Source organism: Mya arenaria, chromosome 9 (assembly GCF_026914265.1).
Source record: "Mya arenaria isolate MELC-2E11 chromosome 9, ASM2691426v1".
Lineage (NCBI taxonomy): Eukaryota > Metazoa > Mollusca > Bivalvia > Myida > Myidae > Mya > Mya arenaria.
In genome coordinates, this window is record NC_069130.1 from 32,493,256 (window position 1) to 32,520,019 (window position 26,764).

At 34.5% G+C, this 26,764-nt stretch overlaps 1 protein-coding gene and 1 long non-coding RNA gene across 2 annotated transcripts in view; one reads left to right on the plus strand and one right to left on the minus strand.

The window, feature by feature from the left end:
* LOC128246622 (calsyntenin-1-like) overlaps positions 1 to 26,764 on the plus strand; it is a 74,979-nt gene that overhangs the window by 13,102 nt on the left and 35,113 nt on the right. The window contains exons 4-7 of the mRNA XM_052964914.1: positions 3,379 to 3,587; positions 10,042 to 10,188; positions 10,910 to 11,101; positions 15,899 to 16,174. Of these exons, the coding sequence (XP_052820874.1) occupies positions 3,379 to 3,587; positions 10,042 to 10,188; positions 10,910 to 11,101; positions 15,899 to 16,174 (824 nt within the window). The remainder of the gene's footprint in view (positions 1 to 3,378; positions 3,588 to 10,041; positions 10,189 to 10,909; positions 11,102 to 15,898; positions 16,175 to 26,764) is intronic.
* LOC128246623 (uncharacterized) lies at positions 16,188 to 24,460 on the minus strand. Its single transcript, XR_008263297.1, has 3 exons — positions 24,358 to 24,460; positions 21,764 to 21,808; positions 16,188 to 21,525 (listed from the first exon to the last, which is right to left on the minus strand). It is a non-coding gene; the product is annotated as an uncharacterized LOC128246623 (long non-coding RNA).

Sequence of the window (26,764 nt, forward strand, 5' to 3'; positions counted from 1 at the left end):
AATAGAGGTATCCTAGCTATACAATAGAGGTATCCTGGCTATACAACAGAGGTATCCTAGCTATACAATAGAGGTATCCTAGCTATACAATAGAGGTATCCTGGCTATACAATAGAGGTATCCTGGCTATACAATAGAGGTATCCTGGCTATACAATAGAGGTATCCTGGCTATACAATAGAGGTATCCTGGCTATACAACAGAGGTATCCTGGCTATACAATAGAGGTATCCTGGCTATACAATAGAGGTATCCTGGCTATACAATAGAGGTATCCTAGCTATACAATAGAGGTATCCTGGCTATACAATAGAGGTATCCTGGCTATACAATAGAGGTATCCTGGCTATACAACAGAGGTATCCTGGCTATACAATAGAGGTATCCTGGCTATACAATAGAGGTATCCTGGCTATACAACAGAGGTATCCTAGCTATACAATAGAGGTATCCTGGCTATACAATAGAGGTATCCTGGCTATACAATAGAGGTATCCTGGCTATACAATAGAGGTATCCTGGCTATACAATAGAGGTATCCTAGCTATACAATAGAGGTATCCTAGCTATACAACAGAGGTATCCTGGCTATACAATAGAGGTATCCTAGCTATACAATAAAGGTATCCTAGCTATACAACAGAGGTTGACTTGAGGTACATTGCCTCCTAGCTATACAATAGAGGTATCCTAGCTATACAATAGAGGTATCCTGGCTATACAATAGAGGTATCCTGGCTATACAATAGAGGTATCCTGGCTATACAATAGAGGTATCCTGGCTATACAACAGAGGTATCCTGGCTATACAATAGAGGTATCCTGGCTATACAACAGAGGTATCCTGGCTATACAATAGAGGTATCCTGGCTATACAATAGAGGTATCCTAGCTATACAATAAAGGTATCCTAGCTATACAACAGAGGTTGACTTGAGGTACATTGCCTCCTAGCTATACAATAGAGGTATCCTAGCTATACAATAGAGGTATCCGAGCTATACAACAGAGGTATCCTGGCTATACAATAGAGGTATCCTAGCTATACAATAAAGGTATCCTAGCTATACAACAGAGGTTGACTTGAGGTACATTGCCTCCTAGCTATACAATAGAGGTATCCTAGCTATACAATAGAGGTATCCTGGCTATACAATAGAGGTATCCTGGCTATACAATAGAGGTATCCTGGCTATACAATAGAGGTATCCTGGTTATACAATAGAGGTATCCTAGCTATACAATAAAGGTATCCTAGCTATACAACAGAGGTTGACTTGAGGTACATTGCCTCCTAGCTATACAATAGAGGTATCCTAGCTATACAATAGAGGTATCCTAGCTATACAATAAAGGTATCCTGGCTATACAACAGAGGTTGACTTGAGGTACATTGCCTCCTAGCTATACAATAGAGGTATCCTAGCTATACAATAGAGGTTGACTTGAGGTACATTGCCTCCTAGCTATACAATAGAGGTATCCTAGCTATACAATAGAGGTTGACTTGAGGTACATTGCCTCCTACCTATACAATAGAGGTATCCTAGCTATACAACAGAGGTTGACTTGAGGTACATTGCCTCCTAGCTATACAATAGAGGTATCCTAGCTATACAATAGAGGTATCCTGGCTATACAATAGAGGTATCCTAGCTATACAATAGAGGTATCCTAGCTATACAATAGAGGTTGACTTGAGGTACATTGCCTCCTAGCTATACAATAGAGGTATCCTAGCTATACAATAGAGGTATCCTGGCTATACAATAGAGGTATCCTAGCTATACAATAGAGGTATCCTAGCTATACAATAGAGGTATCCTGGCTATACAATAGAGGTATCCTGGCTATACAACAGAGGTATCCTAGCTATACAATAGAGGTATCCTAGCTATACAACAGAGGTATCCTAGCTATACAACAGAGGTATCCTAGCTATACAATAGAGGTATCCTGGCTATACAATAGAGGTATCCTGGCTATACAACAGAGGTATCCTAGCTATACAATAGAGGTATCCTGGCTATACAATAGAGGTATCCTGGCTATACAACAGAGGTATCCTGGCTATACAATAGAGGTATCCTGGCTATACAACAGAGGTATCCTAGCTATACAATAGAGGTATCCTAGCTATACAATAGAGGTATCCTGGCTATACAATAGAGGTATCCTAGCTATACAATAAAGGTATCCTAGCTATACAACAGAGGTTGACTTGAGGTACATTGCCTCCTAGCTATACAATAGAGGTATCCTAGCTATACAATAGAGGTATCCTAGCTATACAATAGAGGTATCCTGGCTATACAATAAAGGTATCCTGGCTATACAATAGAGGTATCCTGGCTATACAATAGAGGTATCCTAGCTATACAATAGAGGTATCCTGGCTATACAATAGAGGTATCCTGGCTATACAATAGAGGTATCCTAGCTATACAATAAAGGTATCCTAGCTATACAACAGAGGTTGACTTGAGGTACATTGCCTCCTAGCTATACAATAGAGGTATCCTAGCTATACAATAGAGGTATCCTGGCTATACAATAGAGGTATCCTGGCTATACAATAGAGGTATCCTGGCTATACAATAGAGGTATCCTGGCTATACAACAGAGGTATCCTAGCTATACAATAGAGGTATCCTGGCTATACAATAGAGGTATCCTAGCTATACAACAGAGGTATCCTAGCTATACAATAGAGGTATCCTGGCTATACAACAGAGGTATCCTAGCTATACAATAGAGGTATCCTGGCTATACAACAGAGGTATCCTAGCTATACAATAGAGGTATCCTGGCTATACAATAGAGGTATCCTGGCTATACAATAGAGGTATCCTAGCTATACAATAGAGGTATCCTGGCTATACAACAGAGGTTGACTTGAGGTACATTGCCTCCTAGCTATACAATAGAGGTATCCTGGCTATACAATAGAGGTTGACTTGAGGTACATTGCCTCCTACCTATACAATAGAGGTATCCTGGCTATTCAACAGAGGTTGACTTGAGGTACATTGCCTCCTAGCTATACAATAGAGGTATCCTAGCTATGCAATAGAGGTATCCTGGCTATACAATAGAGGTATCCTGGCTATACAATAGAGGTATCCTGGCTATACAATAGAGGTATCCTGGCTATACAATAGAGGTATCCTGGCTATACAATAGAGGTATCCTAGCTATACAACAGAGGTTGACTTGAAGTACATTGCCTCCTAGCTATACAATAGAGGCTAACCTGAGATACATGTATTGAATTGTGTTGTCATACAATAATGTAGCTGCCTTATAATACAAGATTTGTCACTGCTTTGATTTATAACAGGTGATCCATAATCAGGTTGTTTAATATGTTAATTCCAGAGCGGTTGTCACTGTGAAGGTGCTAGATGTTGATAAATTTGCTCCCGTGTTTGACAAGACAACATACAGCGCCGATCTCCTTGAGGGAACAGTGTCATCCAACATTATCCAGGTTCACGCACACGATGACGATCGATCACCCGAGAACAGCGGAATCTGTGGATACGACATTGTTAGTGATGATGCGCCGTTTTTGATAACAAATGATGGTAAGTGGGAGAATAAAAATTATATTTAAACTAAGGCTAATGATATAAGTGTGAGCTTGTTTATTTAGGAAAACTATATTGTAAGGAAAATGCTTGTCACAAATCTGAGAAAACTACATTGTCATAAATGACGCAGCGTTCATGATTACTAACAATGTTACCAATCAACCAATGTACTAAGAGGTAGTTTTATATTATAATGAATTCATGAGGCTTTCTCTTAATGGATTGGCATTGTCGGGTCATCTGATTATCAAAGAATACAAGAAGTTGAGAATCAACAAGGTTGATATGGTGTTATCAACATACAAAACAAACAACAAAAAACTAATACAACTTAAATAATGGTGGACATGCATAGAAAACAATTATAATTATACACAATAGGAGACATCCCATTTAAACCTTGATCACAATATAACATAATGAGAAGAACAACAGAACTTTCCAGTGGCATTCGGTGCCCTTGGTCCATTCCTTGTGGTGATAAATGGTGGAAATCATACACATTGGCCTGTAGCAGGTGACACATTGTCAACAGTCTACACTTACACTCTGGGTTTCTGTTACTTAAAAGAAAACTGAATGCAAATTTACAAAGCTCTATGCGTTGGACATTTTGGACAGTACCTTTTGCCTTGTTTCCTGCCTTCCAAAAGACAAAGTCCTTATAAGTTATTTATTGTCCCCTAGCATGTTTATTTGTAAATGATTTCTTGCTATTACTGTTTATTGACGTCATTTATCCTAAACAAAATCTCGAAAACTGATTACCAGGCATTATTATTCTGCGTTGTATAGTCCAACCTTCTGAGACTCTTCTTTGCTCACAATCAGTAGAGTCTTAGACTTTTGAGGCCAACTTTAGGTCTGGCTGGTCACTTTAGTATACAGCATATTTTCATCAAAAATGATATTTAACTGCAACTTAATATGAAATCTAAGCATGTAGTGTACCCCCACCCCCACCACACCCCTATAAAAACACCTGTTAACCAGATAATGACAACACATTTCAACTAGCTATGGCAGCCATTTTAATTGAGTTTTATGAGTGAAGCACAGTCAACATAGCACAGTCTGATGAACTTGTACATTTCGGAGCTTTGAACTGCATCTCCGTCATATGGCATACATTTCGGAGCTTTGAGCTGCATCTCCGCCATATGGCATCAAGATTCTATCAGTGATCAGATATTGATGAAATATGACATGGATGAGTCCTCCATGGGAATAACGCTTGTTGCTTGTCATCATTGTTCAAGTTGAAAGCAGGAAATGATCCAGTCTGTATGGATATGCAAAACTGGCACAGGTGTTTGTCTCTTGCCCAGGAGGTCCACCAAGGTCACAATTTAATATGGCCTTTAGAAAATGATACCGAGTGATGGCCCCAGAATATAAAGTTACTGAATAATCATGGAAGCCCAACATGGACAATCATCACACATGATTGTTGATAATCGATTTTCATCAAGTTTATTTAATATTTTACTTAAAAACAATAAAATACATGTGAGCAGTAAGGAGTTTGTGTCATTATTTATATCATTCCTCTTTTTTTCTAAAATCTAAAATAGTGTACTGATTAAAACACAAAATATTGAAACTGGACATAAATTCTGTATTACACACTGACTGTGTTGTGATTCCTTGTCACACAGTAGCCTAGCTCATGTGCATGTGCAAATCTACACCGTCCAATGAAAAAGGATGTTTGACGTTGAATATGCTAATTTTTAAAAAAAATCAAAAAATATTTCAAAATTGATACAACCCCACTGGTCAAACCGCTAACATGTAATAACGCAAATAACCCAAAATGTTTATTTTTCTGCAGTTTATGCCAAAGTTAAATTTGCACTTAGAAATGTGCCTATAAAAGGACCATGGAATATTCTTTTTGAGGCACAATTATGTTGAAGTTATTTTGAGAGTTAGAGGTGTCTGGAAAACAACCAGATTTCATGTTTCCATTAAAACAATGCAAAAAATGGTAAATTGAATCATACTGCAAATTAATGATTCTTAAATTGAGGAGTAAAATTTAAAAGGCAGTATTTATGGAGATCTTGTTAAACCTCTCCCATTAATATAATACCTCTCCCAAGGGGTGGATACTTACTTTCAGAGGGATTCTGAAATCACAACTGTCTCTTCGAAAATTTGTCTTATTTCTATCCACTTTAGTATTCTTAGTTATAATCCCTGTTTTATTAAAAATTTCACATAACATATTGTGTATAAGGGCTGTTAAACATTTCTATTTGGTATCTTAAAGGTGAAACTTTGTTATAATCTAAACTTGACAAAAAAACTTAGAATCCAAACTTATATGGATGAAACTGATATGAGTATGAATCATGTATTTGAAAAGTAAGTTGCACACTTTGGCAATTTCAATAAAAAAAAATACATGTTGAAGAGGTGAAAATCTTGTGTATGCAGATAAAACGTTTCATCCAAACTGTAAGAATAACTAGAGATTGCTTTTTTGAAAAAGCGCTTGTCTCCCCTATTGTGTGGTCGTAGCTGAGAAAAAATAAATGATGGACATGAAATTTGTAACTTTGGACTGGAGACAAACCAACAGTGAAGTTTGGTTTATTCGATTATATTAAATAGTGAAGAGAAAAAAGTGTTGTTGATTAATCATGGAAAATGTAAACGAAGTTTGCATTGTATGAAGTTCCTGGGCGCAAGCGTTATTCAATTATTGATCGGAAACCATTTTTCAGCTCACAGTCATCGTGACCATGACCTTTTACCTACTGATCACAACATCAATAGGGATCATCTACATAACCAACTTGCATACCAAGTATTAAGTTCTTGGGTGCAAGTGTTCTTTAGTTACTGAGCGGTAACCATTTCTTCAACTCCAAGGTCATGGCAACCTTGACCTTTGACCTACTGATCTCAAAATCAAAAGGGGTCATCTACTAGTCATGACCAACTAGCGTACCAAGAATGAAGTTCCTGGGTACAAGCGTTCTTAAGTTATTGAGCAGAAACCATTTTTAAGCTTAAGGTCACCGCCAACGTATCATTTTTTACCTGAAGGTAACCTTGACCTTTGACCTTTTGATCTGAAAATCAATAGGGGTCATCTTCTAGTCATGAACAACTAGCTTACCAAGTATGAAGTTCCTGAAACCAAAGGATCTTTAGTTATTGAGCAGAAACTTTTTCTTCACTTCAAGGTCATGGCAACCTTGACCTTTGACCTAGTGATCTCAAAATCAATATGGGTCATCTTCTAGTCATGACCAACTAGCATACCAAGTATGAAATTCCTGGTTGCAAGCGTTCTCTAGTTATTGAGCGGAAACAGTTTCTTCACCTCAAGGTCACGGTGACCTTGACCATTGACCTACTGATCTCAAAATCAATAGGAGTCATCTACTAGTCATGAACAACTATGAAGTTCCTGGGTACAAGCTTTCTTTAGTTATTGAGCAGAAACCATTTTTAAGCTTAAGGTCACTGCCAACATAACATTTTTTACCTGAAGGTAACCTTGACCTTTGACCTTTTGATCTCAAAATCAATAGGAGTCATCTAATAGTCATGAACAACTAGCATACCAAGTATGAAGTTCCTGGACCCAAAGGATCTTTAGTTATTGAGTGGAAACCGTTTCTTCACCTCAAGGTCACGTTGACCCTGATCTTTGACCTAGTGACCCCAAATTCAATAGGGGTCATCTACTAGTCATGACCAACTAGCATACCAAGTATGAAGTTCCTGGGTCTAAGAGTTCTATAGTTATTGGGCGGAAACGAAGTGTGACGTACTGACTGACTGACTGACAGACTGATGGACTGACTGACGGACAGGGCAAAAACAATATGTCTCCCCATGAATCGCCGCGACCTTGACCTTTGACCTAGTGACCCCAAAAACAATAGGGATCCTCTACACCTCACGACCAACCTCCCTACCAAGTTTGGTGATCCTAGGTCATGCGGTTTTCCAGTTATCGATCGGAAACCAAGTGTGACGTACGGACGGACTGACGGACTGACGGACTACCGGACTGACGGACAGGGCAAAAACAATATGTCTCCCCCAGAGAGGGGGAGACATAATTACAGAATAATTGAGATTGCAAACCAAATATGTCTAATAATTCTGTAGTAAAATCATTTTAATGATTAATTGAATTGCTTTAATGAATAATTTATGTTTTGGATTTCCTCTCTGATTTAGTTAATCATCTATGATGACTTTAAAGGTGTAACAGATTGATTTTCATATTTTGACTTCATCAAATATTTGTTGACCTAAACTGAACAAATGTTCATGAACATGACATTTTAAAATAATTGCTTACCAAAAAAGAAAGGGGAAAAATGTATCTATTATTTAACTTAAAGAGGTTTTGTCATGGAAGACTTTTTCATGAGCATTTATATATGTATAATGACTGCGTTGTTCTGAGAAATTCATTGGAACAAATAAAGGGATTTTCTGGTACAAAGAACTACAAGATTTCTTGTTAATAGTACTGTTCTGCTACATGTAAACAACAGTTCCATTTAATTAGAAGAATTCTTCTTGAATTCTGCAGTAATCTTTTACACAGTTTTTGTCTTTGTAAATACTTTTCTCAGAAAATGCTGTAATTTAGAGTAAAATTGATCGGCTTGAAGTCAAGTAAACAGATTAATTTGATAAGTGCCTGTGAAGAGATAAACTTGATCAGCCTGCGTAATTGGTGTCACGCTCAATACGTATTTCTACTATATAAGGCCAAAAGCTCTTCCATCAGACACTGTTAATTATGTTAAAGATAAAAAGTATGCCTTTGGAGACTCCCAGGTCACTTTCTTTGATAAGGTGGTAATTTAATAACAAGGAAGAAAAATATTTACTGTTCTCATGCACAATTGAACTGGCTCATGCCTCCGCTAATGGGATCCCCAATGGGATACCCGGGGATCCCCCAATGCGATACCCGGGGATCCCCCAATGCGATACCTGGGGATCCCCCAATGCGATACCAGGGGATCCCTCAATGCGATACCCGGGGATCCCCCAATGCGATACCCTGGGATCCCTCAATGCGGTATGATTGACCTTTAATTATTATTGAGAAAGCCCCTGACAAGTACATCCGCCATATTTCCACTGTGTCATGAATTGGTTTCATAAAAGGGGTTTTTCTGAAGTTCACTCATTCACTGACTTGTATGGAGGCTTTTTGCACACAATGCTTGGAAAGTTAGCTTTTATTTTGGGTTATTTGCTGCTCTTGATCTGCCAACTTGACTATTCAGAACACCAAATATAAACTGTAACTATTAGATATAAAGTGTTTTAATTTCTTTTACATAACGAAATACCTCCACTTTATTTTGAGGTATCAAATAAAATATTTTTATAGTCAGATTTATAAACCTTGATGTAATTGTCAATAATGGTTTATAGTGAACAAACTTAAGCCTTCATACACTATAACTCAAAAGCTATTCGAGATCATCTCAATGAAAATTGTAACTCATACTATGATAATACACACATATAGACATTTAAGGCAAGGCCTATTGTTCTGTGTAATATTGTCAACCTACAAAATGTATGTCTTGACTTTTTTAGAAAAAAATACTTCTGAGCACATAATCCACTAGTAGAGCTCTTGTATTTCTTTTCTTCTCTGCAGTTTTCTCAGATATTGCTGAAATAGCTATGGTCTTCTTCCAGACACTTTACATGATTAAATTCATCAATAATTGTATTTCTCAGAAAAATAAACCATGATATTATTCTATCAACACAAACCCTGGTATGAAAGGAAAAGTTGCAGGCATAATTACGGCCTGGGAGACCTTTTCATGCCAAAGTCGTTATTGTCGCTGTCAGTGAATTCCAAATGCAGAGAGCTGAATAACAAGCTTGTTTCTATTATGTGCCCTGGTATTTCCATTCTTCTTGACAAACGTTGCATAGTGCACTATAGACAAGCGCCAAATATTGATAAATTATGCGCAGATGTAATGGGGAAAACATTTACAAATACAACATTTATAACTGAATGTCCCAAAGGACGCCAGTCTCTAGATAGTTACACTGTGCCTTGATTGGTAATTGGCAGCCTTATTTGATTTTCTGGTTCATGTAAGAAGCAAAATGCCATTTTCAGCCGTTTTTTGATAGATAGCTGGAAGCTTTTAAGAACTTTTTTTTTCAGAAAATTTATCTCACATTTATCTTGAACTAGAAGGCAATGTTGATTTACTGCCATTAATATTTTCATGACATTGTTTTGAAAAAATATGCTCAAACTTTATGATAATATAAGGATATGTTTTATATTGATATCATTTTCTCCCATTCTACAGAAACCTTCCTGAATATGTTACCATGCCAACCACTACAACATCATGAATCAAATTTATTCTTAAATGTTTTGTACTGTTATGGTATATCGAAGATGTTAATATATTTGCAGGTATTCTCCAGAACACGAAGTCAGTGTACCATACAGATCACTACAGTTTCATCTTGAAGATCCGTGCACGAGATTGCCGGGGAATGGTGTCAGAGCCAGCCTACATTAACATCATGGTGAAGGAAAAATGCAGAAATGGATGGACAGGTATAATGCTACAGTCCAGTCAGAGTATAATGTCATATATAGTTATCACCCAATGGTTTGATTTAAAGGCTACTATAAGTGTTAAACTCCTCATTCGTATCATTTCGTGATTTTGTTTGTGGACTTTTGGTGTTTATTCTAGTAGCAAGCTGTAATATTTAATACTGTCTTATAATTTTTTACATAAATTCACTCGCCATAGAAAAAAAAGTTGTTTATCCGACGCGAGTCCTCAGACTTGTATTCCTCTGTGGTCATACTCAAGAACAAATCATGTGACAGTCATCAGATTTCATTTATCACATAAGAATCTTGTAGATGGAAACATAATGAGAAAGCCATCAGATTCCCTGATTGAATTTCTACAAGTTGATAGGAAGTATATTGTCTCGAATGTCACTGGTTGTATTCTGCCTTAATGTAAAAATGATCGGAGGGGGGTATATGCTTAGCAGATGGAAGTTTACTGGCATGTGTTTTATTGTATAGAAAATCATTATATATCAAAAGTTCATCATGCAACTTTTCTTTTTTTATTCAGCTTTGCTTAAAAAATTGAAGACTTAAAAATATTGCTTAAACTGATCTCCAATGCCATTGGTCTATCACATTTTGAGACATAAAATTACCAGTATGCACCAGAAAATGTAATCAATAAGTTATTCATGTTTTACCCTTTTAAAACTGAATAACTATTTTATTATTTGATTGTATTTTTCAGATTTCCCGGACCACATAGAGTACACGCCTGGTACTGGTCGACACACGCTGACAGACTCCGCCCACTTACAGGTGTGCGAGGAGAGCTGTACGGTGGACCGAGTCACTGTTAAAATGACCCTACAGACTAAACACATCGGCAAGGGATGCGATCGTGACACATACAGCATTATCTCACAGAGAAAACTCTGTGGTAAGATTTTGGTCCTTAGCTTAGCTCTCTACATCTTTCCTGACCTTATATACATCTACTCTTAGCCTATCAAAGTGTTTCATCCCAAGCTTATCTAAGTGTTACTCCTTAGCTTATCAAAGTCCTAGTCCGTAGTTTATCTAAAAGTTAGTCCTTAGCTTTTCAAAGTATAAGTTCTTCACTTATCTGGTTCAAACAAACAACAAAACCTATAGAATGTATGACTGCTATTATGTGGTAAAAAGAGGAGTGCCTTAGGCCTCAAATAACGAGAGAAACATTTTAATGATGAAGACATTCCCGGTAACATTGTGGTTACAACAAATAATTTCAGGTTTAGTTTGTTTTTCTCAAATCGGATGAGCATTCGTGATTTTTTGTCTGTCCATGTTAAACTGATTCAAGGTAATAGCAAAAAGCAAGCAATATATAAGTTTTACAATTAATTTGAAAGTCGTTGTGAAAAGAAAAATCTCAACCTTTTATACAGACTTTAAACCTGGAATATTTCTTCGAAAAAAAACCTTGAAAATGTGAAGGTCATACCATAAACACAATTATAATGCAAGTATTATGTATAAAAATATCTTCTGATTCTCAGGAGAAATGTAAGATGTCCAGATGTTGTTATTTCAAAATCAAAAAAAGTAGATAAAAATAGTTTCATTATGAAAACTTTGCTATATATATATATATAAGTAAATGCGCATGTAAAAGAATGAATTACAAATAAGGCAAGAACAAATGGTTTGGTTAGGGTAACATTATTTTTGAAAACAGAGAGGGAATGCCGGCTTTTTATTTATTTTTTATTGGGCTTTATGTAAGAAAGTTATTGTCATCATTGAGGAATAGTGTTAAAGTTGTTTTCTGCTTATTTTTTTAAGGTTTTAAACTCTTATTTCGTAGGTAGGGTCATTTTTTTAAGGGCTTACCCAGGGCTCATCCTAGACAGAAATTTTAGGGAGAAGTGAGAACAGGGGAGGGTGCTGGAGGGGGTTTCCTCCTCTTGCAGGTCGGAAAATTTTGAGATTTTAAATGTCAAATGGTGGGTTCTGGTGTGTCCTGGATAACTTTTCTATGCATTTAAATAGGTGTAAAATAAATAGGTGTTTAAATTGTTTTAAAATAGTCATACTGGTTGTTTTTAGTTGGAATTAATTTGTTGTATATACCTTTAAAAAAAAAGTCAAGTTTCAAACATTTTATTACATTCAAACCTATCATGCACACATAAATATATATCAGAATTTAATACATGATGAATAAATAAAATAAGCTTATAAATACAAACAAAACTAGCTGAAATCAAACAACATGACATCAATTGTAAAAAAAAAAAGTAGTCAATATATCATCACATCCTAGTTCTCAAAACAAGAAGCACTATACACTTGATCAGTCTACACAATGTAGGTCTCAAGGTCAGCCGAGATCACCTATGGCCCCGGCAAGCTGGAGGTGGTACTGAAATTCCTCCTTGGGGAGCTCCCGCTTGGCCAGGTGGTAGGCAGTCTTAAGGAGCTTGACCCCAAGCTCGTCATCCTTGGACAGTTTGGCCTCAGGGTAACTCAGAACTGTCTTCTCCAAGGCGGCCTTGTGCTGATTTGCTGAAAATACACAAATTATTTCACAGTATCTCATCATTTTCAGCTGTCATTTAAAATAATTTGGGCATATGTTACAACATGTTTTAAAATATATAAGCCAGAAACCTTAAAATTAATACCACTTTGAATTGATTTATCTGCGGACTAAGCAATGCTTCTTTTGTTTTAATAAATACTTACATAAGCCATGTCTCTGATGATTGGTTGTTTTTGCTGGTTGGTCATGTCCACGGGCGTAGGCGTTGTACAACTTAGCACCTCAACAAACTTCGCAGTGCCATTTTTTATCTGCATCTTGTTTGTACCAACTGAAATTATTTTGATAATTTGACTTTTTGAATGATTTCTTATTTGAACTGTCGATCATGTCATCACTATCAACATCATCAGCTTTACGTTTCAGGCCTGGGGAATCCTAGGTCCAGACCAAAAAAAATTGTAACCATCCCTAATTTAGGGTCCTGGCACCGTGACAACCCCCTTTTGACAAACATCGGCAAGTTTAAATATTAATCCCTTACAATTTTATTACATCGATGACATAGCGCATGTACACAAAGTCAGTGGTGCAAACAAGTGTTCTCATTGGCCAAAGTCAATGGAGCATATTCACTAGGTTTAACACGATTGGCTGTTTGTCAATCGAGCTGACAGGCGGGAGGCGGAGTCGCTCTGTTTTGACAAGCGTTAGTTCTTAGCGATATCGACATTTTGATCTTTGAAAAAGTCGGCGAAGTTGACTTCGCTATGATCTTAGAAAATAGCAAAGTTGCCGCGGCAGGGCGACTTAATCGCCTAAGTCGCCTGGTAGGATGAGCCCTGTTAAACAAACATGATCTAGGATCTAAAGTATTATAATGTAGCTAAACAAAAGTGGTGGTAAATATATGATAGGAAAAAGAGGATGCCTGTGGTATGTAATAGTTTAAATAGAATTTTGCCATTGATAGAGTTACTTTGGAGATAGATATTAAAATTAGTTTTTCTTCTAAATGTTTCATCTCTTATTAAGCTGCATTTATTTCCTAACTAGTCTTATGGTAACTCTTTTTTTTTAAGAATCATTACTGAGCTTACTAACAATGATGGTGATTCATAACATTCAGACAGTCGGCCTTTCATTGAATTCATTGGTTCAATTTTGGTTTTGAAACATTTCCCCCATCATGGGCCGTGTTGTAAAAAGGAACAGGAATGAATCAGATTCAATAGAAGAATTGAGATATACTCTGAGACATGACCACTGTAAGTTCATTTACGGCCGTGCAAAACAATTTAAAAAAGATTGTGCTCAAAAACAGAAATTGTGAAGTTCTTATAAGAAGACAAAACTCATCAAGCAGGGTAATTTTACCAGCACATTTTGTTGTCATCAAATTGAGCTGTCTGGACTTCCAGTTTTCCTGCAATCAGAGAAGGAAGCTTTCTTTCACACCACTTTGGTATTTCCCGGTATCACCTTCCTGCAATTTCTGAGTGGTACTGTAACTAGTTATATTTTGCATATTTTGGGTTTAATATTTGCAATTGTCAGGAATGATTCAGGTTGCAAATTTAAAACGCTGCAAATTTTTGATATGTGTATGTTATCCAATGATTAAGTGATGACTTTTAATTTATTACATTGTAATCTCACAAATTTGGCTAAACTTTTGTGAAAACGGAACTTTGCAAGGTAAAATTTATGTACAGTAATATCACTAAACATACTCCACATTTGATGCCAATGAGCAACTTTTTGTGTGAATTTAAAAGGATTTTGACTTATGAGTCATATTTCTTTAGTACGGAAACTAGAGGAATGTGAAGAAAAATATAGCCTTGTTTCTAAAGAGATTACATTAAAAAGTAATATTTAAAACAAATGGGTTCATGACTAGGATATTGTCATGTTTGTGGACAGTCAGCAAAAAATTTCCGTGTTCATTTCAGATTGATTAAATGTTATTATTGTCTGAAATATTATGACTTTAAAATGACTGTAATATTGCATGACCACATCTACTCTCTCTGAAATCTACTCTCTCTGAAATAAGAACTATAATTAAGTAGCTTAAATCCTTTCTTTAGTATATGGCATTAAACATTTTAACATCTTTGTTAAAAGTTTGGATTTTAAGCAAGTTCTTCAAGTACCAGTACCAGTGCCTGGGTATCAGGCATACTAATTTATTCTTTTGCAAAAACAAACAATATTATTTACTTGAATTAAGTTTTCTTTGTTTATCTTTTACAAAAATTACCCATCAGAGACAAATTGTGTAGAAGTGTGTAACTGAGTACACAAATTATTGTCATGTCATTTAATAGTTATAGATAGAGAAATAAAAATAATGATATATACAGGAGTAATCGTCTGTTAGTTTAATGTCTTTTGGACCATTGAGGCAGATAAATATTTCAAGAAAGTAAATTGGAAACATGAGCAAGCGTTCTCTTGTGGACAAAGAAATATACAGAAATCAATATATAGCTTTATCATGACATGTCCGTACTGTTAGATTGAGGTAGCTTGTTGGCGCTTCTTCAGTTTATGTTTATGTCACAGAAATGTCAGAAAAGTAATACCAGCGACTTATAAAGTTATGGAAGTGACAACTAAAATATATGTTAATCATTGAAAAAAACATTGTGTTGTGAAGAGTGGCTGAGTAGTAAGCTCATTAGAACCTGGATCAAAGAGTCCTGGGTTTGATCCCTGCTCTGATCTTAGTTCATAATTTTTGGTGATCACCCTGAAATGGTGAAAAAAAAAATGAGTATAGGAGATTTTAAAACGAAATAAATGTTTGGAACTATAACATAATAACTGTGGGGTTACTGCAAGAAGGTCTCGAGCAACATTAAAATATAAAAGGTTTTGGTACCTTTTGGGCATTTGAGGGACTCATTCATGTAACGTTTTTGTGTGAAAAACCAATTATTCATTATTATTCAAAAATGTGACAGAAAATGTGATATTTTGCTGAAAGGAGTTAGTAACACTATTGAAATGGAAGAATTTTAGGATTGGATTTACAAAAATCACTTTTCAATGTCCTTGTTTACCTCCTGGATCTCTCAATCTCTCAATGTTTCCAATTTCCACCAAGTTTTTCATATGCCACATTATAACGTGATCCATAACAAATTTTCTATTTCTGCAACATGTTTTACATAAGAACTGCAACATATTTTTTATTTCTAGGTGCAAGTGATGGCAGTGTGGACCTACTGCCGGCCCCTACCTTGACGTCCAATTGGACGAATGCCATCCCGACTGACGATGGAAATGATGGGGACAAGATATATGCCTTTGACGGGGAAACAAACCATGTCGTTGTCCCAGAGGGGCATGTGGATCACACGCTGCGGGAACATTTCACCATCTCCACGTGGATGAAACACTCACCATCTGACGGCACACACACGAAACACACACACAGTGGCAAGGAACATCTCCTGTGCATGTCCGACGGAGATGGTCAGTTGAGCTTTATAAAGATAGTTTTGTTTTTTTTAACTAAATAATGAAATGCATCCCAATAATAGGTCATTTGTTTAAGTTGTCTTGGTAAAGTACAAACACTCCGGAGTGTTTCTGTTTTCAATGTAGGTATTTACTACCCTTCATTATTTATTGGACCCATGTACTGTGTTCCTTCATGTGGGAACAAATCTAGATGCATGCATACATTGAATTTTTTGTTCATTTACAACAGACTTGTTAAGTATTTAGGTTTTGATATTATAATTATCTGGATCAATGATCTCAAATTAAACGTCGCCTTCGACTACCCGTTGAAAGTATATTCCAAAGAAAGAGAAAAATGCCAGTGAAATATGCCAGTGAAAAATGGCATTGTTCTGAGTTAAGCCCTCTATTGTTTCTATAATACAGATTTTAACCAAACATTTGGATGTCAAAGTTTTGATTGTGAAGCTCTGCTCTGTTATTGGTATGTGGCACATCTCAAGCTAGGTGATCGTTAAGCTGGGCCACAGACATCCACATAGCGTTTTATTTGTCTAGGTGATCATTAAAAATGTATATTCTGAGAAAATGTTTCTCCAGTTGGTACCGTTTGTCACCATCATTTTACTTTCATTAAGTATAATAGGATCTACTTTATTTACGAGACTTCACATTGCTTTGTTATTGATCTTTCCCTGCTTTGAGATATTTCAGAGAAAACTAAAATTTCCATCAGTTGACATTTACCGTAAATACATTACATCAGTGTGTCTTCTTAAAAAAACTGTCCCATGTAAACAACATGTTCAAAACAAGAAGAAATGTAAACAAGAAGAAATGTTTCTTTTCCCGTTATGGACATTAATTCATTACTATATTTACACCAATAGCTCATCATTTCTTTCCAGAATTGTTAATAAAATACTTAATTTCATTTAAGAAAACCTTAAACAAACCGCAAAATGAAAAGGGAAAACGCAACTTTCCCTTTTCAGCATGGTAACATTTTTATTCAACAGAAACCCTTTGTAATGTCCTCAAAGCATTTCTGTAGGATTAGAAATATCTTTGGGAATATTACCAAACACTTCATAGTATAGTATTGAAGAGTTATAGTGTGGTTTTCAACATTTCTGGTAATATTCCCAAAAGTATCCATAGTATGCCAGGTTTTCTGGGAATATTACCAATTTGATCTTGAAAATTTGGTAACATTACCAAAACATTTTGAAAATATTTCCAAACACTTTGTAGTATAGTATTGAAAGTTGTGGTGGGGGTTTTAACATTTGTGGGAACATTCCCAAAATAATCGATACTATGCCGAGAGATTTTCTAAAATATTCTTCAACTATGAAAAGTCACAAATATTTGGTAATATTCCCAAAAAATTTTGAACATTTTCTGCTAGGATTCTGAATATAATGTTCAGGTTTTCTGGGAATATTACCAATTTGATCTTGAAAATTTGGTAACATTACCAAAACATTTTGAAAATATTTCCAAACACTTTGTAGAATAGTATTGAAAGTTGTGGTGGGCTTTTTAACATCTGTGGGAACATTCCCAAAATAATCCATACTATGCCGAGAGATTTTCTAAAATATTCTTCAACTATGAAAAGTCACAAATATTTGGTAATATTCCCAAAAAAATGATGAACATTTTCTGCTAGGAATCTGAATTTTTGGGAACATTCCCAACTTCAACATTTGTGGGAACATTCCCAAAATAATCAATACTATGCCGAGAGATTTTCTAAAATATTCTTCAACGATGAAAAGTCACAAATATTTGGTAATATTCCCCAAAATAAGTGATGAACATTTTCTGCTATTATTCTGAGTTTAATGTTCAGGTTTTCTGGGAATATTTCCAATTTGATCTTGAAAAGTTGGTAACATTACCAAAACAATTTGAAAATATTTCCAAACACTTTGTAATATAGTATCGAAGAGTTATGGTGTGGTTTTCAACATTTCTGGTAATATTCCCAAAAGTATCCATAGTATGTTGAGAGGTTTTCTAAAATTAATAAAAACTAGGGGTTGTCACAAATATTTGGTAATTTTTCTGAATTATGAACATTTTCGGCTAACATTTAAAATTTGTCTTGGAAATAATGTCCAGGTTTTCTGGGAATATTACCAAAGTTAATCTTGAAATTTCTGGTAACATTACCAAAACCTTTCGGGAATATTACCAAACATTTCAAAGTATAGTATTTAAAGTTATAGTGGGGGTTTTAACATTTTTGGGAACATTCCCAAAACTATCGATATTATGCCGAGAAATTTCCAAAAATATTCTTCAACTATGAAAAGTCACAAATATTTGGTAATATTCCCAAAATAAATGATGAACATTTTCTGCTAGGATTCTGAATAAAATGTCCAGGTTTTCTGGGAATAATACCAATTTGATCGTGATATTTGGTAACATTACCAAAATTATTTGAGAATATTACCAGATGAACTAAAAACAAACTAATTCAACAAAAAGCCTTTGAAAACTCCACAAATAGTTTATGTAAGACCAAACAGTTCATAGTATAGTATTGAAAACTGGGGCTTTTCAACATTTTTGAGAACATTCCCAAAATAATCCATATTATGCCGAGAGATTTTCTATATCATTCTTAAACTAGAATTGTCACAAATATTTGGTAATATTCCCAAAATGAATTACGAACATTTTCCGTTATCGTTCTCAAATTCATCCTGAATACAATTATATTATCTTGAAATATTTGGAAACATTACCAAGACTTTTTTGGGCATATCAAAAGATGAATTGAAATAAAATAATCCAAAAGAAAAAGCTCCACGTGGGCTGCTGTAGGACATGAAACATTCTGGAAATATTACCAAAATCTTCATTGCATAGTATTAAAATTAACAGCAGGTTTTACAGCATGTTTGTAATATTCCCAGAATAATCTTAAGTATGACTAAAATTGTTCTAAACATTTCTAAAACATGCAATATTCGCAAATGTTGGTAATATTTCCAATAAAAATATAAACATTTTATAACAAGAGATGTTTGTCAAACATTAATCCCCACCAACCCCTGAGCGCCATGTTGTCAGGATTATTTGAACAATCGAAATATGCATGGACTTAAATGACAGCTGATTGGTCATTGCCATTGGATGACTTTAAGGCAGTTTAAAGATTATGACCATTCAAAGTGTGAGGAAAGTAGACATAGTGCTCAATGGTGTTCAGATGATAACATATATTTGCAGATAAAATGTGTCCTCTTAGAAGGGAATAAGTAAATACGACAACATTTTAATGGCGAATATGAGTTATGACCATGACGTTTGACTCTAATAAGTGTTGATTGATAGAAAGACATAGATTACATATTCCTGGTTGTTTAAACCTACTAGAATGTTATTTCAGTATCACAGGTATGTCTCTTGCAATTTTACAATTTGACAATAATTATTTTAAATACAAGTGTGGACTTTCGCATATTATGATTTTAAAAAAAAACACAGAAAAGAACAGAACAGACGTTTATAAGTCATATACATCAGAACATCGTCTAAACACATACACTTAGGTTTTTGATATCAAATGCTTGTACATGGTTAGTGCTATGGTTAAAGACACAAATATGTTAACGTAAAGGCAGCAGTATCAGAGGATGAACTAAATTAATAATAATAATAATTATTATTAGGAATAACATTACGAATACATACTGATTCTTTAACATAATCGCAGAGCTTAACCAGCTCACATTTATTGACAGAGTTAAATATATTTCTGGGAATATTACCAACTAAATCTTGAAAGGTTTGGTAACATAACCAAAACAATTCGGGGATGTTACCAGATGAAGTGAAATACAAATATGATTATTTGACAAACATACAAACAGCCAACAGACAAATAGAACTTAAGATGCAAAACTAGACATGCTGGTTTTACGACTCTTGCTAATTTACTGCCGGAGATACGTGTGACAAAATGTTTTGTGACAGCTGAATGAACCGACGAACAGACAGACAAGTGAAATCTATTTGCCTCTCAGACTGGGGCATTTAAATGAATAGCAGTATTGAACATTTTTCGGTTATAACACATATACAGTTTTAAACAATTTATTCACAACGTGAATGACAAACAACTTAGTGTATGTTATGAACAGTACATTTAAAGTATGCTTAAATAAAAAAAGTCATCGAGAACATGATTAACATAATTGGTGAATGTTCCATCAGTAAACATGGAGCAGGTTCAATACTTTTTTATTGTTCTATATTTCTTTCCATATCATTAAAATAAACCTAAAGTATCTGCTTAAAGTTATCTATTCAAGAAAATAATAATACTTCTATCATTCGTTCTCGTCATTTACAAGACATGTTCTTGATCGGAATACTTTATAGTATATGCTAAACAACCTATAGCAAACATTTAAAAGTGGATTTATATTTCCTACAAGGATGTCACTATATCAGACTCTGAGTCAGCTTATGCTGGACACAAATGTTGTTGTAAGAAGGGGTATTTCATACAATCAAATTATGAAAAAAAAAATGAAAAAAAAAATATAATAAACACAAAGTAGATGAGCCAAAGCATGATGGCCTTCGAACTGTTATCAAGTGACAATAAAGGGTATAAATGTAATATTTCATGAATACCAAAGACGGCACTTTCTCAAATATGTCAGGCGTTATGCACAGAGGAGTGGATAAATAAAAAAAACTCCATCACAGAAATCACAGGAAGAACTTTAATAATTAGTTATGTAGTGTAAGAGCTTAGCATACTGGAATGGCTCTCGAGAGACCAAGACTAGATTCCCGACTTCGCCATTGACCGATTCTCTCTGTTCAAAAAATGAAACTTGAATTATTTACTTACTAAAATAAAATAGGCTTTAAGGCAAAGCAAAAGTATATAAAAAAATAACTCAATCATAAAATGTACAAATATTTACAAAATGTAAACACAATGTAAGCTTACTGAAATACAAAAACAAGGTTTAAAAGATATGTACAGGCACACTGTTATCTGATATTTGTGATCATACCAAATATATGAGGTTTTGGATGTCTGAAGCTTGTTTGGAACAATACGAAGCTACGGACTGATTTATAAGTTGAATCTGAATTTCCGATAATTGTATTACGTTGTCTTTCTTACATCCTTCGAATTTTGCAATTAAAAATCGACGATTAATTTTCATTTTGTCCAAGGGTTTCAAAATCACGCTCTGTTTATTTTTTACGTTGAGAGAACTTGTTAGTTTTCCGACTGGCCGACGGGCAAAGGTCATCATGTTTCCCTCCATTTCTCCAATATACACACTCTGGTTTGTATATTCCACAACTGCCACCTGAAGACGAACCAAACATATAAGTATTTCCTAGATTTTATAGATGTGGTGTATTCTTAAAATTACAGTGTATACTACATATTGCCATTACAGCCAAAATCCAATTAATGATCATTTTTAGCTCAGTATATTTGTTATATAATGTCTTATACTTTAATAGACAAATGGTTTGTTATATAATGTTTCATACTTTAATAGACAAATGGCTTTATATTTCTGTATTTATACTTGAACATACCGTCATATGGTCTGCTACTTCGGCTAAAGTTTCAGTTTCTGCTGTCTGAAAATATATTTTTGAATCCTGCTGTACTAAAATAACGATTAACTTTATGAAAAGCATATAACAAACAGAGGTGGGGAAACCATAATAAAAATATGCTGGACGGAGGCGGGATTCGAATCCGCAACAGCGTGATTTTAAAGTATATGGTCTAACCACAGGACCGGGGCTCTAAAGCAATTGCAAAAGTACACTTTGCTCTTAAGTATGTATGATTTTTTGCACTATTTCTTGGGTTGCTAAATTTATGAATATGGCTGAGTATTATATTGCATATTGTTATTATTTTACATACAACATGAATGTGATATGCAATACATGTATGCCACTTGCCAAGTTTTCATTTGAATACTGGTAGGAAAGTTTCAGTTCATTACTAAAATCATTTATTATGCTCAGTTATAATTGTTACATAAAATAAGATTTTGCCAGTTATCTTTGGTAAAGAAATCATGGAAAATAAACATTAATAATTTAGCATGTATAAGTTGTTTTTCTTAAATTCAATTATTATTTTCATACAATCTTTACAACTACTGAACTATAAAACACTTTAACTTAATTTTGCGGTTGGCAATTTCTCTTTTTTAGTTGGAAGTGTTTAGCTAATTCGATTACGTATCAACGTTATTATTAGTATCCTACATGGCCGAGAGCGTAAGATAGGTTCATTACCAACCTGTGCGTCGGGTGTTTTGTGGAAACGAGGTTTACTCGAGGTTTACTGAGATTTCACAGAACACCCTGAGCGAGTGTTGGGACGAACCTTTCTTATACGGGCGGCTATGGTATGCTATTTATAAATGTAGCATTCCCGACTATACAAAAGTTTATTAAGTTAATGTCGTGTGAAAAACCAAAAACAATTAGAAATGTTTCTAAATATATTCATCATGCTATGCTAAATAGACAAGAACAGCTTGATAATATACCTGCTTCTTAACTTTTGCTTAATATCTATCTATATGTTCTTTAAAAACATATACTCCTTATAACTATATATGTAATTGTGTTGTAAAAAATATCATTCGGCCGTCTGTACAATGTTAAATATGTTTAATGGCCAAAGGTATTGTTATATGCCGATTTGTCAATAAACTTTGAAGTTGAAGTTGAAGTTGGTATATGCTTTTTCTCCCATCTCAGTTTAACAAAATGAGGTAAAAATGTATTTTTACTGGAACTCTTTATGACAATAAAAAAGTACAGTTGAACACCGTTAATTGAAAATCGTAGGGACCCAAAAAATATTTCGGGATAACGATATTTCGGATTAACAACTTTCATAAAATTGACAGCGTTCGCGAATAATAGATGACGTGATATACTAAGTCGTGAAGATTGCAATTTCGGTTACACGTTACCAATATGATACATTCGGTTTGAGTGATATTTCGTATACAAAAATATTTGTTGATTTATTATGTACTAAATGACAAATAATTCGTTGTTTTTTTTTACTTCTTTATTAAAACATAAAACGTTTAAAACAAATTGACAGCACATGTATGCATTCGGAACATAGTACGGATTATTCGGTAGCGGGTTAAGTGAGCAATGCGTATTTTCGATTGATATTCATGTTGTGTTAACCAGAAATTATATACACACTACATCACCTAAATGAATTGCTAATTTTCTGACATCAATGATTGTAAAATACGCGTGCTCAATTTCATTCTTTAACAAGCGCTAATTGTGCTCCATTGTCACCCCAAGCCCATGCCCTAGTGTAATTGAAGTATGGTGTGAAAACTATGACATGATAAGGTTCGAAATAAGAATTGATAAATAGGTGTGAAATACCAAATCGGGCCCGTAATTTTTACTTGGGAATAGCGATTAATTCGGACTAGCGATTTCGGATTAAAGATTAAAAATTTAGTTAAACAAAGTAGGAGTAAAATCGGGACCAAAAACAATAAATAGCGATCAATTCGGATAAACGGTGTTCGGAATAGCAGTGTTCAACTTTATTTCATACGGGTCTTTGTTTTATCTTTGCCCGAGGGCAAGATACTAATTTCCTGCATGGCCAAATTTTTGGATCTACTTATCTGAGGTAGGAGAAAAGTATGTCTATCAAATATTATCAGTCACATGTAATAAATGAATTCAGCCTAGTTTTAAGTTGTATTTCTTCAGACAAACAAACCTTATCGAATCTGGCATTGTTTGCTGATGTAACAATATTTTACCAAAATGCAAATTAGTAATAAGAACTACATGAGTTATGGATGTTGACCCTTTGGTTTACTATGATTTATAATATACTTGTCAATCATCTTACACATATATCAACTTTAACACGTTTTCATGATGTAAGCTCATCTTTCTTAAACAGACGAGCTAAAACAAATGCAAGGAATATGGTCATAATAGGTACCCCATTTACTTCTAGGTTGATAAGATGCGGCATTTATGTATGTGGTTAGAGGCTGTGGACTTTGTTATTTAAGTTGAAGCTATAAACATGCACATATACATAATAATCATGAGAAATAACGAGCTTCATTGAATATAATTTATTTCCATCTAAAAAACGGTACCTTTGGTAGGGAAGCCCTTGCCCTTGCTGCTGTCTGTTCTGCCATTTTCACTCTTGAGCATTAGACTATCATTCTCTGCATACATTCTGTTTTGGTTTGCCTGAAATATATGTTCATGGCCTCAAAATTTGCCATATTTTTTCTAAATCGACATAGGAAATATTGAATAAACATTTTAATAGTACAAAACATAATACTCTCTAAATATGTGTATAGGCGTATATTCACAGAGAATTCATGTTCATTTTATGAATAATATTTATAGATAAGCATGTGTGCTTTCCTTTTTTATGTTCTTTATAAGGTTGTTCATATATAATGAAATACTTGTTACAAAATAGAGGGCCTATGCTTATTTATTTACATTACTTTAAAAGTTGAACACCGACAAGGTCTCTTAACAGAAATGGAAATATTACGATGCAATAAAAAGACATGTCAATAATTAATCAAAATAGTTTAAAACATTTACCATTTTAAGCATTTAAGATTTAACGGCATATTACCTGCATATCTGCAATCTGTCTGTCTTTATTTACCAGTTTCTCTTTCAAATTTTGAATATCCCCTTGTAACTGAAAAATAAACAATTACAATTAAACCCTTATACTATTCAACAACATAATAATGTATGGAATTTCGCATTTATCTCATGTAGTCTTCACGCGTGTGAAAAGAAATTGCTTGTTATATTTGTATTTACAACTTATTGTGTGTGATTTTCCCAGCAAATTAAAAACATTTAAAACATTACTATATGGGCAATCCGGGTACTATACCTCATTTATTTGCCGCGTTTTAGCGATGCACTTCTTTTCGAGGTGATTGATATCGGGATATATGTTGCATCTCGCATCCCTGAAATACAACAAAGTATTGCAGCTCGTAGTGATAATCTGGGCAAAGAGATTGTTCACAGGTGTGCCTAAAATATTATCATTCCTTGTAACACCATTTAACAATCCTCAAACCACGGATATCAATTTAGTTTTATACATCTAAATACAAAGAAATGGATGTTTGACATGGATTCATAGCAAACGCTACAGACGATCCATTTCAAAATCATGAAAGATTTAAATAAATTGAAATAGTGATGACTAAAGAACAACTAGACAAATATAACATTAAAAAACTTCAGAAAAGATACCTAGTTGCGCTAATTAAATAAACAGAACAACAACAGGAAGTCCAATTATGTAAAAAAATATTGCCAAAAATGCTGCATGACAAATATACGAATTATTTGGTATTTGCCCGGCTTCCATGTGTCACTTTAAAAAGTCGTGATTAGGAAAGTGCAACTGTCACTTTTTTATAAGTATATGAGCCAGAGTCACAAAGCGTAACAGAAATGTAAACCACCTTGTGTCGCAATGCACCTGGGATTAAGGCTTAGGTTACTTTTACTATAAAAATGTTTTACTAATAAATAGTTAGACGACCTGAAGTAAGTTATAAGTTATTAAGAATGGGCGAAGTGAGCATACATTGAACAATTTTACCTTGAAATCTAACCATTTCAAGAACAGGGATCTGCTTTGCCTGAATCCTGGCTTCGTACCGGAAATAAACTGTTCTAACTTGCATTGAATGCTTTCATCATCTTCAAAGGAAACCTGTTTTGTGGAAAATTGTGAAAGATATTTATTTTAAACAAGATAAATATAATCATCACAACTAGTGCTTCTGAAAAGTTTTATATGATATTATTATTATAATTATTATTTTTTAAAAGGCGTTTATAAACTTTGCTAGGAAAATATGCGTGGCAAAACTTAGTTGCAAATTGCTCATATCAACTCATATAATACTTGATAAATGTTTAATTATAGCATTGCAATTTGTTGATAGAAAGATGATAATAATAACTAATGTTGTTTGAAAAGCCAAACATAAATTATATGTTTTAAATTAGTAAAATGTGTAAGGAATGCAAATGTGGAACTTAGCGAAAATTGTTTGCCAAAGGTATTTTTTACACTGTTTCATGAAGGCAGAAACTGTTTTAAAACTGTGCATCCGCTTTCACAAAGGGTTAAAGGCAATAACACCATAAGAATCATATCTTTTTACAAATAAACAAAAATATAGTAGTATTTACCTTAATGCAACCAATGCCGCCACAATGAACATGCTTGATTACTCTTCCATTGAATTTTTGTTCTTTAGTTTGGAAGATATGACCATCAATACTCAACTTCATTGAAAATTCCATTTTACATGCATGCGCTTGCTCAGTGAACTTAGGAATGGAGAGGGCAGTGCGTATGCAAAATAAGACTTTCCCCTGCTAGCCACTGACACTGACGCGATGCAAGTTTGTTCAGCATAATGATGTATAACTAATTCTTGTGATCAGTTTGATAAGCATGGCATTGGGGTAATTTAAGATCTAGCACTCTGG